Source organism: Palaemon carinicauda, chromosome 17 (genome assembly GCF_036898095.1).
Source record: "Palaemon carinicauda isolate YSFRI2023 chromosome 17, ASM3689809v2, whole genome shotgun sequence".
NCBI lineage: Eukaryota > Metazoa > Arthropoda > Malacostraca > Decapoda > Palaemonidae > Palaemon > Palaemon carinicauda.
In genome coordinates this window covers 59,502,897-59,519,877 of record NC_090741.1, presented here as the reverse complement: position 1 = coordinate 59,519,877, position 16,981 = coordinate 59,502,897, and the positions used below count along the sequence as shown (strand labels likewise).

The window sequence follows — 16,981 nt, the reverse complement described above, 5'->3', positions numbered from 1 at the left end:
TATCAACAGGCTGTGGCTAGAAGTGGGTAACCACTCTGACTCTGGCTGTTCTAGAGCTGATGTCCATCGTTGACCTTTGAAGTTTCATTGCTCTTGCAGTAATTGTTTTTCTCTCGTTTTTCAGAATGAGTGTAAAGCAAATGTGTTATAAGGACTTGTCCAGGTGTGGAAGGACGTCCGTGTAGGACTTATAGGAGTTGTAAGGAAGTTGAGCCTCATCCTTTGTGTCCAAGGTGCAGAGGACATAGATGCTTCTCAGAATCCTCTTATGCGGTTTGTGGGGAGTTATCGAATATGAAGTCTTGATATCCTTTTTTGACTCCGGAAATTTCCATCTGAACCTTTGCCATCGGGCTTGCTACCAGGCCAGCCAACGAAGGATGGTGCCCATGTAATTCTCCAGGTCGATCCTTTAGATGTGGATTCTCCATTGTGAGGTAGAGATCCTACATCAGAGGCTGATCCCCTTGCTACTCCTTTGTGTCCAGTCGTTGAGCATGCTCCAAGTGATGCAGCATGCCGGCTGAAAAGCGACATCGATTTCGCCACCCTTCAGCACTCTGGACTCTTACAACAAGTTTTTTGTTCTTGACCTGGGATCTCAAAGTGAGTTCTCAGGTTACAGTATACACCTCTGAGTTTGCCTTTGGATGATTGTAGTATGTCGATTAAATCTTCTCAAATAGTGTAATTAAAAGTAGTTTGTCAAAGCGCCAGCATGGTAGTGTGGCGAGCCATCATCAACAACAAAGAGAGAGTTATCGATACGGTTGCCTCAATACTAGTCAGAGAAGAGCGAGACATGTCTGTCATTCTGCAAATTAGTGGAGCATCCGCTAAACCGCAATCCAGTGGCGTGTCTGCTGTACCACAAGTCAGAGGTGTGTACATCAATTTGCAGTTTAGGAGAGTGAAGTAAACCCGGTGTATCCAGAACTAAGGTTTTATTCAATTAACAATTCCACTGCAGTTGTACACTGCAAACAACAAAACAAACATTATCAGACAGTCATAAACATAAATAAACATTTGTGTTAACTAAGAAGGTACATGCATCACACTCCTTATGAACAACAGGATAATATAAACAGGTTTATTTTTACCACATTCTTCTCTTCTGAGTTAAGTTCACGTGGAGTAATCCTGAAGGTACTTTGGAGGTTGCCTCACTCTCTCTGACCTTCGAAGTGGAGGAGGTGAGGCTACCTGTTGAGGCACTGTACGTGATTCGTGAAGAGTGTCATTCTGAGGAGCAGTATCCACATGGGAGAAACCGCGTGCAATCTCCTGGGGAGCATTCGCAACTGACAATTCCTCAAGAACCTCGGACTGAGGTGCAGGATCCCCAGCATCTGTATTTTCTCGGTTGTCACTAGCCATAGGAGCAAGATGTCTTAATGAAACCGTAGACGCCCTACCATCTGAAAGCTTCACATGAGCATACTCAGGGTTCGTCTCTACGATTTCAACCTCATCCACCAAGGGGTCGTTCTTACTGTCTTACATGGCGTCTCAGGAGAGCACGTCCTCCTTGGATAAGCCAAGTAGGCAACGGTTGGCCAGTGGTGGACCTTCTACTATGCAGGAAAAGGCGCTCATGAGGAGTACTGTTCGTGGAAGTGCACAACAAGGAGCGTATAGAATGGAGAGCATCTGGGAGAACAGTTTCCCACTGAGACACATCAAGGTTTCTTGTCTTAAGGGCCAATGTTAGAGTTTTCCATATAATTCCGTTATATTTTTCAGCCTGACCATTCCCTTTAGGGTTATAAGGTGTAGTGCGACTGGTAGCTACACCTTTCTTCATCAGGAAATCCTTCAGCTCTTCAGACATGAAAGATGCACCCCTGTCAGTGTGGATGTATGCTGGCATACCAAACAAAGCAAATAGTTGCACCAAACAACTGATGACAGTTCGAGTGGTTATATTAGCGCAAGGGAAAACAAAAGGGAACCTTGAAAATTCATCCACAACCGTGAGGAAGTACTTGTTTCTAGATTGAGAGGTAACTGGGCCTTTGAAATCTAAGTTCAGCCTCTCGAATGGCTGGGTTGCTTTGATCAGTTGTCCCGAGTATTTGAAGAATCGAGGTTTGAGCTCTAAACACACTTGGCAAGAGGTGGTAATTTTCTTCACTTCTTCTACCGAGTAAGGTAGATTCCGCCCTCGGACGAAATGCATCATACGAGATATTCCTGGGTGACATAGGATTTCATGAAGTTCTCGGAGTTTATCAGAAGTAGTGGCACCACAGATGCGGGAGAGAGCATCAGCTGGTATGTTCTCTGTTCCTGGACGGTATACTATATCATAGTGAAAACATGAGAGTTCAACTCTCCACCTTGCTATTTTGTCATTCTTTATTTTACTGTTTGATTTAGAGTCAAACATAAACTTTACACTACGCTGGTCCGTGATGAGCTTGAAGTGGTGTCCAATTAAGTAGTGTCTCCACTTCCTCAATGCCTCCACTATGGCATAAGCTTCCTTTTCCACAGCAGAATGTCCCTGTTCACTGCGAGTGAGAGTGCGGGAGAAGAAAGCCACTGGGCGATTATTCTGTGTCAGAGTAGCTGCTATTGCATGACCTGAGGCGTCCGTTTCCACAGTGAAAAGAGAAGTGGGATCAATGGCTGTTACCACAGCACTAGCAATGTCTTTCTTCAAGTTCCCGAGAGCTTGCAGTGCTTCAGTAGATAAAGGAAAACCATTGGCTTGTGTGAGAGGGCAGATTTTCTCTGAAAAGTTTGGGATCCATCTAGAGTAATGTGCAAGCAATCCCATGGTCATGCGAAGAGAAGCTGCATCCTTTGGGGGTGAAAGATTCCACAGTGGTTGCAAGCGTTCTGGGTCGGGTTTGATTTCCCCATCCGTTACTGAATACCCAAGTAATTTAATGGTTCTGACTTTGAAGTCACACTTGCTGTGGTTTAGAGTCAGGTTGTATTCCTCGGCCACCTTCAAAAACCTTCTTAAATTCTGGTCATGCTCCTCCTCTGTCTCACCACACACAGCAACATTGTCTACATAAGCAAATGTACCACCTACTTTTTCTTTCTTAAGGATTTCGTCAAGCACACGTTGAAAAGCAGCCACTCCATTTTTCACTCCAAATGGAATGCGATTGAACTCGTAAAGTTTACCCCCAGCTTCAAATGCAGTGTACGGTCTCTCTTCTTCTCTTATTACAACCTGATGATATGCACTTTTCAGATCTAAGGTAGTGAACACCTTGTACCGTGCAATGTTGTTCACCATCTCGTCGATATTTGGCAAGGGGTAAGCATCAAGCTCAGTGAACTTGTTTATAGTACGAGAGTAATCTACAACCATCCTCCTTTTCTGATTCTCCCCTGATGTTACCAGCACTTGAGCTCTCCAAGGAGAATTGCTGGGCCTTATTATTCCTTCCGACATCATACGCTCAATCTCCGCTTCAATGAACTTCTTGTCACTCAAGGAGTATAGTCTTGACTTATTAGCCACTGGTCTACAATCTGGCGTCAGGTTCTTGAAAAGGAAAGGAGGGGACACCTTAACAACACCTAGTGAACATATCTTCAAAGGAGGTTTCTCTCCTCCAAAATCCATTTCCAGACCAGAATGTTTCCTCAGGAAGTCATGGCCTAGAATCACATCACTACATAAGCTTTGTAACACCTTGAGTTCAACACCGTGATAAGTCTCTCCTTTTAACTCCAAGTCCACACTGCACAGACCTAAGATGTTTGAGGACAGGGATTCATCAGCCATGGAGACTTTTCCATGCTCTGGAGACATAGTTAGTTTGTTTAGGTCCACTAAATTATGACGCATACAGCTGTCCGAAATCCCAGTATCAATAAGGGCACTGACAGGGCTACCATTAAGCTTGAGAGGTGTTATAGATTTTTCAAGACACTTAAGGGAGGCCCCCACTATAGAAGCTAGCATTGCTGAAGAATATTTTGGGCTAGAAGACCCACTCGCCTGTTTCACAGAGCGGCACACCTTAGCATAATGTCCTTGCTTCTTACATTTCAAACACACAGCGTCCTTAGCAGGACACTGAGTTCGGGGATGCCGGTTGTTCCCACAAAAAAAAACATCGAGCACTAGAAGTAGCAGCAGAAACAGACACACTGTTATTTTCAGCACTAAACGATTCCTCCTCTCGATTCATTGCTGACACAGCAGCATTAACAGGTTCTGCTGAAGAGTAGGAGGCTGAATGCTTCTGGGCCATTTCTAGAGTGCGGGCCTGTTCATAAGCAGTATTTAAGCTCAGTGTCAAATTCTCCAACAGACGCAGGCGTATTGCACCAGAGACCAAACCATTAATGAAGGCATCCCGAACATAACTGTCACATGCTTCCTCCGCAGTTACACTTTTGAATTGACAGTCCTTAGCAAGTAGCTTCAGTGCCTGCAGGAACTGATCCAGGGACTCACCAGAGTTTTGCCTGCGAGTGGCAAGTAGATGCCTGGCAAATATTTCATTGTTCGGTTTCACGTACAAAGATGTCAAAACCTCTTCAGCGTTCTCATAAGTCTCACACTCAGAAATGTAGTCATACACACTAGGAGCCACATAGTTAGTGAGAAGAACCAGTTTGTCAAGCGTAGGGGTAGTCAGCTGCACCGCTTCAACGAAGTTTGTAAATGTCCTCAGCCAGTGTGTCCACTCCTTGGCGGCCTGGGCAGTCAGGGTCCACATCAAACCGGGATGGGCGCAGAAGCCGTTCCATGGCGACTGGATTGATTAATTGAATAAATTGAAGTAAACCCGGTGTATCCAGAACTAAGGTTTTATTCAATTAACAATTCCACTGCAGTTGTACACTGCAAACAACAAAACAAACATTATCAGACAGTCATAAACATAAATAAACATTTGTGTTAACTAAGAAGGTACATGCATCACACTCCTTATGAACAACAGGATAATATAAACAGGTTTATTTTTACCACAGAGAGCACCCTCGTACTGTAAGGGCAGATAAGGTAGCTAGTGCTTCTCCACTTGTGTTATTGGAGGATGATGAGGTGTTGCAGTTTAGGCCCAGGACTCCACCTCCTAGATAGTCTCATAAGAGAAGCAGAAGCATCCCAATCCCTACAAAGGCGAACATGGTTCCGCAACATTTTGAAATAAGATATCATGACCCTTTTCCTCCATTCCCCAGGGTTGTCCTTCGAGAAGGACCAAGTATATTAGACCTCATAATCCCCCAATTCCATCGGTGTCTAAAGCGAGTCTATTAGATCCACATATTACAACTGCTTCCAATAATGAGTGTTTTCAGGGGGAGTACTGTTTGGTCCCAATTAATCTTGACCCTTCTTCAGAATAGTTGATTTGTCATGGTCAGGTTTTGTCACTATCTCTTAACCCCCATTCCTACACCTGAATTGGGGAAACCACTGATAGACATAACTAAACAGTGCAAGAATCATTGTCCCATCATCAAGCTGGAGGATGTTGCTGCTCTTCCACGGGGTAAGAGGGCTAGGCTAAAATCAATGATACTCCTTCTCTAGTTATGATCGAGCACCACTCGGCCACCACTGTGGAAGTAGATTCCTTAGAACCTGACAGGGTAGCCCCTTTAGAAGTTCCAACAGCAGAACTGGACGAGTAGTCCTTTCTGGGGGTTATCAGAAGATTAAATAAACTTGGTGAAGCCCCTCCAGCACCGTACAATGGGAGGAAGACTTCCATTGACAGGTTCTTTTTGTTGCTTCTAGATCCCAATGTTGCATCCTTAACTTCCAGCAGTTGGCGGGTTTTTCGGCAGCCGAAATATTAAAACTTTGAAACAGCCTCCATGTCAGCCTTGTAAGCGTGCTCTTGGCTGGATCACTGGTCGCCCTTACTATGCAGAGCTAGAGAATCTTTTGGACTTGAGCTGAAAGGACTTTTGCAGTAAAGGGCAAAGGCATTGAGTTCTTAAGGGCAAAGGCATTAGAGTTCTTGTTTCACCAATGTGCCTTTCTCTGGGGGCAACTGCATCCTCAAGAGAAGGGATGCAGTTGTTAATAGGTTTGTGCGTCAGATGGCTCCCAGAGATTCATTGGCAAAATGCTTATTATTCCTTGAGCGGTACAGTATACTGTACCTAGTCCATTTGTAGGAATTCCTTGAGTGGATGCATTAGGCTCTGCAACCATTTTCGTGGTAACTTCGTCAAGAGGATTTAGCATCGTCTCTCTTTATTATTATTATTAAATGCTAAGCTACAACCCTAGTTGGAAAAGCAGGATGCTATAAGCCCAGGGGCCCCAATAGGGAAAATAGCTCAGTGAGGAAAGGAAACAAGGAAAAATTAGTAACAACTTTAAAATGAACATTTCCTAAATAAACAATAAAAACTTCAACAAAACAAGAGAAAGAGAAACTAGATAGAACAGTGTGCCTGAGTGTACCCTCAAGCAAGAGAACTCTAACCCAAGACAGTAGAAGACCATGGTACAGAGGCTATGGCACTACCCCCAGACTAGAGAATAATGGTTTGATTTCGGAGTGTCCTTCTCCTAGAAGAGCTGCTTACCATAGCTAAAGAGTCTCTTCTACCCTTACTAAGAGGAAAGTAGCCACTGAATAATTACATTGCAGTAGTTAACCCCTTGAGTGAGGAAGAATTGTTTGGTAATCTCAGTGTTGTCAGGTGTATGAGGACAGAGGAGAAAATCTGTAAAGAATAGGCCAGGCTATTCAGTGTCTGTGTAGGCAAAGGGAAAGAACCGTAACCAGAGAGAAGGATCCAATGAAGTACTGTCTGGCCAGTCAAAGGATCCTATAACTCTCTAGCGGTAGTATCTCAACGGGCGGCTGGTGCCCTGGCCAACCTACTACCTTGTCGGGCGTCAGTGGCAGGCATTGTTACTACAGTAGTCATCTGAGTTGCTTGTAAACATGTGAGGGCAGTTGATCTATTGCCATTTGTACGTTGCCCAGAAATTCTCTGGCTTTGAGGGACATAAAGAAGGATGAACTTGTTGGGCCTTTAGTGTTTTGTATGAGATAGTGAGGTCTGGGTTGGCTAACCATTCTACTCTTTGATTAAAGAAGTCCTCGGGTAGATATTTAGAGTACAGTGTCAGCTTTTCGTGATGACAATGAGATCTTTAACTTGAAGATAGTTTCTGCCCTAAGGAACCAGGCCTTGTGAAAGAAGACAGGTGTACAGAGGCAGTGGCGGTGATTTCGTCAGAAGAGGTGGCTGTGAAGGGTATATTCGGTTATGGTTTAGCCAAATGCTTGCTGGAATTAACTGGTCATTCCTTAGGAGTGGAAAGGTAGAAGGAAATTTTTACACCGAAATTGGTACAGTGAACCCTCGTTTATCGCGGTAGATAGGTTCCAGTCGCGGCCGCGATAGGTGAAAATCCGCGAAGTAGTGACACCATATTTACCTATTTATTCAACATGTATATTCAGACTTAAAACCTTCCCTTGTACGTAGTTCTGTTAACAAGCTACCCTTTAATGTACAGAACACTTAATGCATGTACTACAGTACCCTAAACTAAAACAGGCACAAATATTAAAGGTGATTTTATATCATGCATTTCCTAAACACGCTAAAAAGCACGATAAAAAATGGCAACCAATGTTTTGTTTACATTTATCTCTGATCATAATGAAGAAACAAACTGGAGGTAGAGCTTGGCTTATTACCCAGACATATTTCCCATACTTTTCCCTTAGAACTACATCACATCTTCCTACTTTAGATATATATATATATATATATATATATATATATATATATATATATATATATATATATATAATAATAATGTGTGTGTGTGTGTGTATGTGTATATATATATATTTATATATATACACATATACATACCTACATATATACATAAATACATGCATACATATATATATATATATATTACTGTATATATATGGGTTATGGAAAAAATCCGCGAAGTGGTGAATCCGCGATGGTCGAACCGCGAAGTAGCGAGGGTTCACTGTACACAATTACAAAACAGGTGTTTCTGCTAACCTGTTAAACGCTGAAGATGTTTTATTTATAGGAACAACCATTTGAATCCTCTAAATTGAAAGATTACAACATTTATTACTAGATGATAGGATCAAAGAAAGTCAAATTTCCATCATTTCTGGAATAAAAGAAAATATCTTCGTCATATCTTATTTATTGCAAGTTCATTTTCATGCCATCCAGTGATGACAAATGACTCGACCGTTGTTGCCATCGTTGTTGGACACGAAGATACTGGTGATGGAGGAACGGGTGAGCTATCCTTCAGAGTCTGACAACCCGGTCATCTGAAGGAAACGCCTTTCCTGTCACCTTATCTATGCACATTCCTAGGTGTATAATTGTCTTCTGGAGTACAAGGCTGGACAATTTACCACAATCCCCAGATTGAGGCAGAAGGCGAGAAGATTGTCCCAATATTAAATGAGTTGTCTCTTTTGAATTTGGAAGGACCAACCAATCATCCAGGTACATAAGAAACCTGATCCCATTGGAGTGTGCCTACTCCGAGATGAGCAAAAAGACTCGTGAATACCTGAGGTGCAGTCGCCAATCCGAAGTATATCACTTAGAATTGGTAGACCTTGCAACTGAGGGAAAATTGGATGAAATTTCTCAGTGACTGGTGGAATTGGATCTGAAAGTACACGTCTTTTAGATCTATCGGGATCACAAAGTCATTCTTGGTGGCATGTCTTACTGTGCTTTTTGTCTCCATCTTCAATGGGGTTTGTTGGAAAAACCACTTCAGAATAGCGCTCCCTCCCCCCCCCCCCCCCTAAAAAAGAAGCCTTTTCCACTAAAAAATTTCTGCTAAAGAATCCAGGAGATATTTTTTGGACTACTTGCATGGCATCCTTGTCCATGATTTTCTGAACTAATAATGTCAGAATTTGGCCCTCCTGTGGATTCGTCTGATAGGATGGTGACCCCTTCAGAACTTGAGTGAGGGGAGAGCCAGCGAATGGGATGCAGTACCAAAGATGAAAAATCTCTACTGTCCATTCTTTTTGTATTCGGATACTGCTATCTCGCCCATCAGTTTGTCAGGTATCCCCCTACTCGTTGCAGTGGGAGGGTTACCCTTCACATCAGTATCTGGCACCTCTCCTACCTTTCCCTCTTCTGTTCTGGCCAAAACAAGAACAAAAGGAGATGGAGGATCAAAAGCTCTTCTTGAAGAAGTGGCAGTTGTTGCTGCTATTGACTCGCTCCCTGCCCTTGAGGCCAGATTTCAAAGCCGTTGTCATTGCCTTATGAGTCATTGGTGTCATTTTTTTGAAGGACACGGATCAATGAAAGAAAGAGTTGGCTGAACCATCTCCACTTCTCAACTGTTCCATCCACCTCCACTGGCGTAAGAGAGGTGGCATCTTTAGTTGCATAAACCCTCTGCTGAAAAAGTGTGGAAGGCAGAATCTTTGAGGATTGGCTTGCCTTTAAGGCATTTCTGTGGCCTGAGACATGACATTCTGCAATCCCATCTACTTCCTCAGCTAACTTGGACCAAGGTAGTTTCAGAATAGGTTATGCACTCTTTAGTTGCATAAATCCTCTGCTGAAAAAGTGTGGAAGGCAAAATCTTTGAGGATTGGCTTGCCTTTAAGGCATTTCTGTGGCCTGAGACATGACATTCTGCAATCCCATCTGCTTCCTCAGCTAACTTGGACCAAGGTAGTTTCAGAATAGGTTATGCACTCTGTGGGGTACCTAATAGTCTTTCAATCGACAAAATTCCTTCCTTCGTTTGGGGCCTTAGATGGTTCTCCTAGTCCATTGACTGTCTTATCATTGCTAAGACTTTCAGGAAACTGGATTCAAACTGGATATTTGGCTTCAGTTGATGGGGGAACTAAATCTTTATTGCCAAGGAGGCCAATGTTAATTGAATCTTCTTATCCGGTTGGAGACATATTGCTGTTTTCTGGAGAGTGCTATCATCTGGCAGAACCTCTTTCCTAATCCATAACTGAGCCTGGGTAATATTCGTAGGGTTCCCTTTCCCTAGAGTTATCTTTCTTCACCCTGGGAATTGAACTGGCTGCCATGATATCCTTGGGGGACAGGGACATATCCTGTGTCACAGAAGGGATAGCCCAGTTGTCCTTCAACAGTCTTACAGAGCCTAAGCTCTTGGCTTTACCATCAGATAATTCAACTCGAGGGTCATTGAGGAGAGAATCTCCTTAGTGCCAAGATCATCGATATCCTTCCTTTCTCTCTCCAGCTCCCTTTGAGGAAGGGGAGTGTCGAGAATTAGTGATTTGTCGTCGTTATGGTGTTATGGATCACTTTTGCCTCTGAGTGGGCTTGTGTCTGTCTGTGATGTGGGGGAGAATTCTTGGATCTGAGCCCAAAATACTCCAGAAACCATTCTCCTGGTGAATGCGCTCTCTTATATTGAGCCCGGGTTGAAGAACTATCCGGGGATCGTAACTCTACAGGAAAGTTTATTTGTCTGTTCCAAAGTACTTTCTTAATAGCAGAGTGCTTGTTTGGAAACGAGCAATAATCCAAGGGACAAAACTCCTCATAAATCTGTCTGTCAGACACAAAATTGCCTGGTCTCTTAACAGTACTGGAGAGAGCACTTCCTCAGTGGTGTGAAAGCATACTGGAATAATTTCCCATATTTCTGTTTCCCTTAGTATATCTAAAAAGAATTTAGTGTGATTGTAAGATCGCAAGCTCGCTGTAACTAAATTATTTTTCTATCCTACCTATAAGCAATCTCTAGTGTTCTTTGGTCATTGGCGATATCAAACTAGTTGTGTGCTTAGCAGCTGGGCGAGATGGAGTGTGCTGGCAAGCCACAGCATGATCAGTCTAGCAAGCGCTCAAGTGTTAAGGACCATGTGGTGCTGGGAGAAAGACAGAAGTCTTGTGCTCATTCGCAAGCAGCAAAAAAAGTGGGAATTTATAAACAGGTAGCTGTTCAAACTTTGGCATGCATTTGTGAGAGTACAGTATAGACAAGATGCCGTTCATTGGATCTGGTATTCCATCTGTCCTGTTTAAGGTCAAGCGCTAAGGCGTGCGCGCTGAAACAGGAAAAAGAACCAAGTCTTGTAAATGTTTGCTAAAAGCAATATCTCGTGGGCAGTGGTATGTGAACAGAGGATAGGACTCCCCAGAAAAAGAATAAGCACGCACAACGATGCGCTGAACCAAAGTTTCTTGCTACCCGCAGGAAAGCTCTGATTGACGATCGTGTCACATCATCAGAAAACATCAATTAACAACTATTCCATTCAGTTGATGAATGGTTCTGCACTGAACAAGGTTCATCTGCAAGCTCCTTGGAACTTAAGGCAGAAGGGAGTACATCCTTCTAACATTTCAAAGGTCAGGCAGCTACCAAAAAGAGTCACGTTAGTGCAACATGGTCTTTACACAGAAGAGTGATGCCCTCAGGGGCAACTAGTGCGGCCACCCGTTTACGTGAGCTGACATCAATCTCTGCTTCGAGGAAGTACATTCCAAATCCAAAATCGGCCATAGCATCCTCAGGGTGTCAACATCTAGAAAGAATTTAAACGACATGCTCTAAGAAGGAAGTCCACCAGTTTCTCTAGTAGAAGCAGGTCAACTTAACCTCTCACAAGCTTATCCTGAAGTTAGATCAAGACTTACCCTTCCTCAAACTGCCACCAGAGGACGATGGGGAATGTTCCGAGGGTAGGGTACCAGAGGTATGAGTAATAGGTCAGGTTGGCTTCCTAAATTTCAAGGAAGACCCTGAAAGAGAGGAGTCACTCTTAATAACTACTTCCTCCTTTTCATGTTATTATCCTGACACTGGAAGGATGGCCACTCCCTACATTCCTCAGAGGGAGAAGCTTATGAGCAATAATGTCCGCCCAGGAGGGATACAAGGAATGGGTAGCAACCGATGACCTGCTCATGAAGGTCCCTCACCTTTAATAGCTAAGATCAGAAAAACTAGGGCAGGTTCTCATGTCTACTTTTGGTTTCTATATTGCTATTGCACTTCACATACTCTGAAAAGAAAAAGAAAAGAAAATTAACCCAAATTTTGATTACGATGCAGAGTGCATTAGCACGTATTGGCTGCAAAAATCAAAGTGTCTACTCGGTGAACCGGCAGTGGGGTGGGGGTTCCCCACCGCCTGCTGGTAATTACTGACTCCTTTGTTCAAATCATACTCTCATTAAAGAACGAAGGTTTTTGAATGTGTAGGAAAAAGTCTGTATTACACCAAGCTTCAGAGTGAAGCACTATGAACAGAAGGGGAGTTTCAAAGAATTAATTACGTAAAAAATCATTGCTAAAGTTTCATTACCATTACAACATCACACTATAAGTGAGAGGAAGTGGCACAAAGAAAATGAATGGCATTCCGAGGTGTAACTACATATTTCTAAGTTTCATGGACGGGAAACGTCTTAAAATCGTAGTTACAGTGAGGCTGGTAAACAAAGACTCAGATAGTTTAACCATGGGGTGAGAAGTGGGGGAGAGGGACTGTGCCTCAATATAGTAGATATGGACGTACAAAACTAAGATCTGTATGTAAGTCCAGAATATCATAGAAAATGGAATAAACGAAGGCTCAAACAAAAAGGAAATTCAAAGATACACTTGAAAGCTATGATAAAAGTTCAATTGCCCAGATAAAATACTCCTGAAAATTATCTAAAATTGGTTTAAATGTTATACTCTACCAAATCCATTCTCCAGTACCAATTTAATTAAACTAAATTGCATATAAAGAAATAAAAAATGTACCCATAATGACAAATGATCAAAGTACAGTACATGCTGTACATATCATTACTACATAGTTAATAAATTTATATACAGGATCACAAAATATCAAACATTCCTTTCTGATCTATTAACAAACTTTTTGATTGTCCATTTGACATTTTTGCATTTTAGATCAGGGTGCAGTTGTAGTGTTGTAAGTGCACCTCGCATAGTGCACTGTACGCTCTGATAATGGGTCATTTCAGAATCCCTACGGCATAAAGCTGTATTAACTTTTTATATTATTACTTTACCTCTTTTTCTGCTTCTTTTCTTCCACTTTCCTGTCCTAAGACTTTTTAACTTTTTATTCACATTGCCTTTGTCTCTGATTCTACAAATCACAATAAAGATCTTGTGTTGGAAACTGATATAAATTTCAAATCTTGTACCTGGAAAAAGATCAAATTATTTTATCAGCATAAAACAACTAAATAACTAACTTATGTTAATTCATAAACATACATTAAATAATATTTTATTGTCAAATGTTGGGAATCGGATGAGAAAATTTATTTAAAAAAAAACACTCGAAGCAGTGGACCTGACAATTTACAGTATCTTGGATAAACCTGACAGGTTTCCCACGAGAGAGAGAGAGAGAGAGAGAGAGAGAGAGAGAGAGAGAGAGAGAGAGAGAGAGAGAGAGAGAGAGAGAGAGAGTGAGAGAGAGAGAGAGCTGTGCCTAAAAAAATGAGACTAATGTAATTTTATTGACAATTTACACCTTAGTAATTATTAATCCTCAACAAAGTGTAATAAATATTATGTATATATGTACTTTCCATTTATAATAAAACAACCTTGCATGGAATTTGCAAATAGATAGGTTAACTTAAGCTATATTCCTTATGAGAGGAGAGAGAGAGAAATTTATTCCTGTGTTTAATGAATTTTTTGACGGTGACAGTAAACGATGGATACCAAATTATCAAACATTAATGATTTACTTTTAAAACATCACTTTTTACCAAGATCCGTGAAATAATTATACCAAAACCGTTAGGGTACTCTCTCAATTCGTTTAGCAGGCTCGTTTAAAGCAGTCTCGTCATTGCTATTGTAATAAAAAAAATCTATAATAGTGTATATAAAAGTGCATGATGGCTACACAGTAGTTATTACTGTATAATTTTGGTTATTAATGTACTTCACTATTCTGAATAGTGATAGTTTTTTTAGTAATTATATATACAGTATCACATTTTAAAAGTAATTTGTATTTTTCCAAACAATTCAACCCTGAGTCCTTTAATAGGAGCATGTTTTCAGCCTACCTGGAATTCAGCTGTTAAAATTTTAACGAGGTGTTGGGAGTTACTGGCGAGTGGTGGAGAAGCCCTGCCCATCCCACGAGCACACTGAGTAGCCACTTTGACCTTCACCTATGACTTGTGGAGGTGGATGAGGGGGGAAATTAAACTTGAAGGTTTGAATAGTAAGAAAAACTAATATTTTTTTCAATTTTATTTTTTCCTACATTGTTACAAACCTTCGTCCTTTAATAGGAAACTTATTCTTAAGTGAGAGGAAGTCTCCATCACCAAACAGGCTGGCTAAAACCCCAGCATTTCTAGGCATTCAGACCTCTAGGGAGTAAAATGATGACTCTAATCCACTTTCTAGGGCACAATTTGTAGACATTAGGCTAGGTAATGTCAAATGACAGGCAGTCATGGAAAAACTTGATGTCTGTAATGTAAGGCAATAGTAAAATACTAGGATTACATTACTATCCATCCTTCCCCTCAATAGAAGGATGAAGGATGGGGGAATGAACACTTATATTTTAATTACAATCGAAAAGTTACCCAGCAGTGAAGATTACCTGCAACAATATCCACTTCAACGACAACGGTGCAACTGTTGCACTCAAAGAAAGAGGAAGAAAGGCCAGATATTATCACTGAGGGTGCAATCACTATCTTATATGTGCTGCTTCTTGTCCTGTGAGGGAACTAGGTTTGCTACACTGCCAGTTGACCTGCTATCATAAGTAGTAGTCTGTGTAGGTAGTCTGATGCTTCCAGATATTTCTTTCAATACTTGACAAGTTCATCTGAAAGTCTAAGGTAGATCTGATATTTTAGTTTTGTGAGAATGAGACCATGATGGTCTTCTTGTACGATTGTTTCACAAAACCCAGAAAGAAGAGACATAGTGTTCCCCCCAAAAGAACAGAAATGGAAGTCATTCTGGTCCTCGCTTGTCACCTTGTAGGGATGAGATGAAGAAGGGATGTACACATGGATGGCTAGATTTGAGAACCCAGGAGATGGAGATCTTCTATCCTTCACCATGACCAACAACTAGAAAATGTATGTTGTTTCCTCATTGCTTCACTGGGGGCTACCAGGCCCAGTAATGACCTATTGTTCTCCAGCTTTGAATGATCCCTAAATGAGGCGAAGCATGCCCCTGCAACTGACCACAGTCTGGAATGTCACCTGGAGGCTTGACCTTGAAGCCACTTCTAAGTTGGCATACTCAGAAGCTGAGATGATGGTAGACTCCTACCAGTCTTACCAATGATGTTATCAATAAGCCGAAGAGAAGGATTGGCTTCCACTGGTGCATAAAGTCTCTTCTTAGTGGGGGAGCAACGTAACAAACAGGAGTTCCCGTTGATATTGTGTTAATTTTTTGTGACCATTATGAATGTGTTCTTTCCATTGCTGGTAAGTGGAAAAAATTATAGCCATTTTTTCATTAAGCTCTAATGACCTAAACATAGCATCAAAGTTGAAAAGTCAAATTTGACCAAAATCACTGCAATAAGCAAGTTTCATTTTAAAGTCTGAAGTACCAGAATGTTAAATTGTGTTTATATAAATGTTTCTGTGCAAATATTCATTCAGAACTACCAATGCCTTCATTGCAGAATGCTTGTTTACCTGTATGACAAAATTACCAGGTTTTTTTTACAAACTTCTATGCCACTATTGACTCAAACCAACAAGTAGGCCCTATGTCAATTTTTGATTTTCAGAAACATGACCAATTGACTCAAATCTGACTTTTATACGTGATAGTTAAGGCTTCAGAATGATAAAATACACATCTATACTCTCCCAAGGGGGTAGCTAAATTTGGTGTATTGCATTAAGCAGTCACATGAAAGAGCCAAGCACCAATAAGAAACCAAAACCAGATACTGATTTCAAATTGTGCTTTCAGTGTCTAGAGACACATTTGTGATCTAGAGACTGAAACATCAGAAGAAGCATATTACAAGTGCCTCCTGTTTGTACATCAAAGATGACAGTATAGAGATGTCGAATATCCACAGATCAGCAGACGATTCAAAGGATATACTGCCAGTCATCGATCTGAAAGAAAGAAAAGCAAAATGGCACAGATGTTATGGGTTGACATGTCAGTGGTAACCTAGAATGTACCAAGGTGTGATACTACAAGGATAACCCTCTTCTGCAGCTGCCACTGGTGTACCATACTCTGCTGAAAGCAAGGCTCATTGCTTCACTTTCAGCACCATCTCTTTTCAATGCAAATTTGTGTTTCTTTTGCGAACAAGAGCGCAAAGAACCAGTTCATGTGGTGTACATTCAATGCGGGGAAATCAACTGTAAAAGGCAGTTGATGCAAGCAAGATTCACACTTGGAAGGTGGAGCGAGTGCTGCTATCACTGAGGATGATGCCTTTCATGGTAGGTTCATAATGTCCAGCGATGTGCAGCCAGCAGCAGAGAGGACAAAGAGGATGCACAGCAAGAAGCTAATATTGGCAAAGTAGTCTCTGACTTTATATGCAAGTTCATCATTCTTCTGTTGCACCAGGAGAAAGAGGAAGGGAGAGGAAGAAAGGTGAGCAGCTACCATAAGTAGTGATCAATGTAGGTCGTCTGATGCTTCTAGATATTGCTTTCAATACTCGACCCACTGACAAGTTCACCTGAAAGCTAAGGTAGATCTGATATTCTGGTTTTGTGAGAATGACACCATGGTGATCTTCTAGTTCGATTTTTGCACAAAACCCAGGTTAATTTTCCTTTTAGGTAAGCACTGAATATTAACAGAGCACAAACAAACAAACCATGTGAGCACATAGGAGCATATGTGCACACAGGAGAGTACTCCTCACTAGGAGGGTGAAAATGTTAGTTCGCTACTGCGGGCCAGAGGGTGCTGGCGTACAGATGAGCACGCTAGTCCACAAATGCATATGAATACAAGAGAATAACCAAG

General features: G+C 41.6%; 1 protein-coding gene and 1 long non-coding RNA gene across 3 annotated transcripts in view; both read right to left on the bottom strand.

The window, feature by feature from the left end:
- Positions 1–4,037: 4,037 nt before the first annotated feature.
- LOC137656388 (uncharacterized) lies at positions 4,038–4,697 on the bottom strand. The gene has a single exon (XM_068390563.1). It carries the CDS (start codon positions 4,695–4,697, stop codon positions 4,038–4,040), a length of 660 nt encoding a protein of 219 aa, XP_068246664.1.
- Positions 4,698–12,919: 8,222 nt separating this feature from the next.
- Positions 12,920–16,981, bottom strand: part of LOC137656094 (uncharacterized) — a 94,962-nt gene continuing 90,900 nt past the window's right edge. For both annotated transcript variants that reach the window (XR_011046938.1, XR_011046937.1), the window contains one exon: positions 12,920–13,167. This is a non-coding gene — a long non-coding RNA (uncharacterized lncRNA). The remainder of the gene's footprint in view (positions 13,168–16,981) is intronic.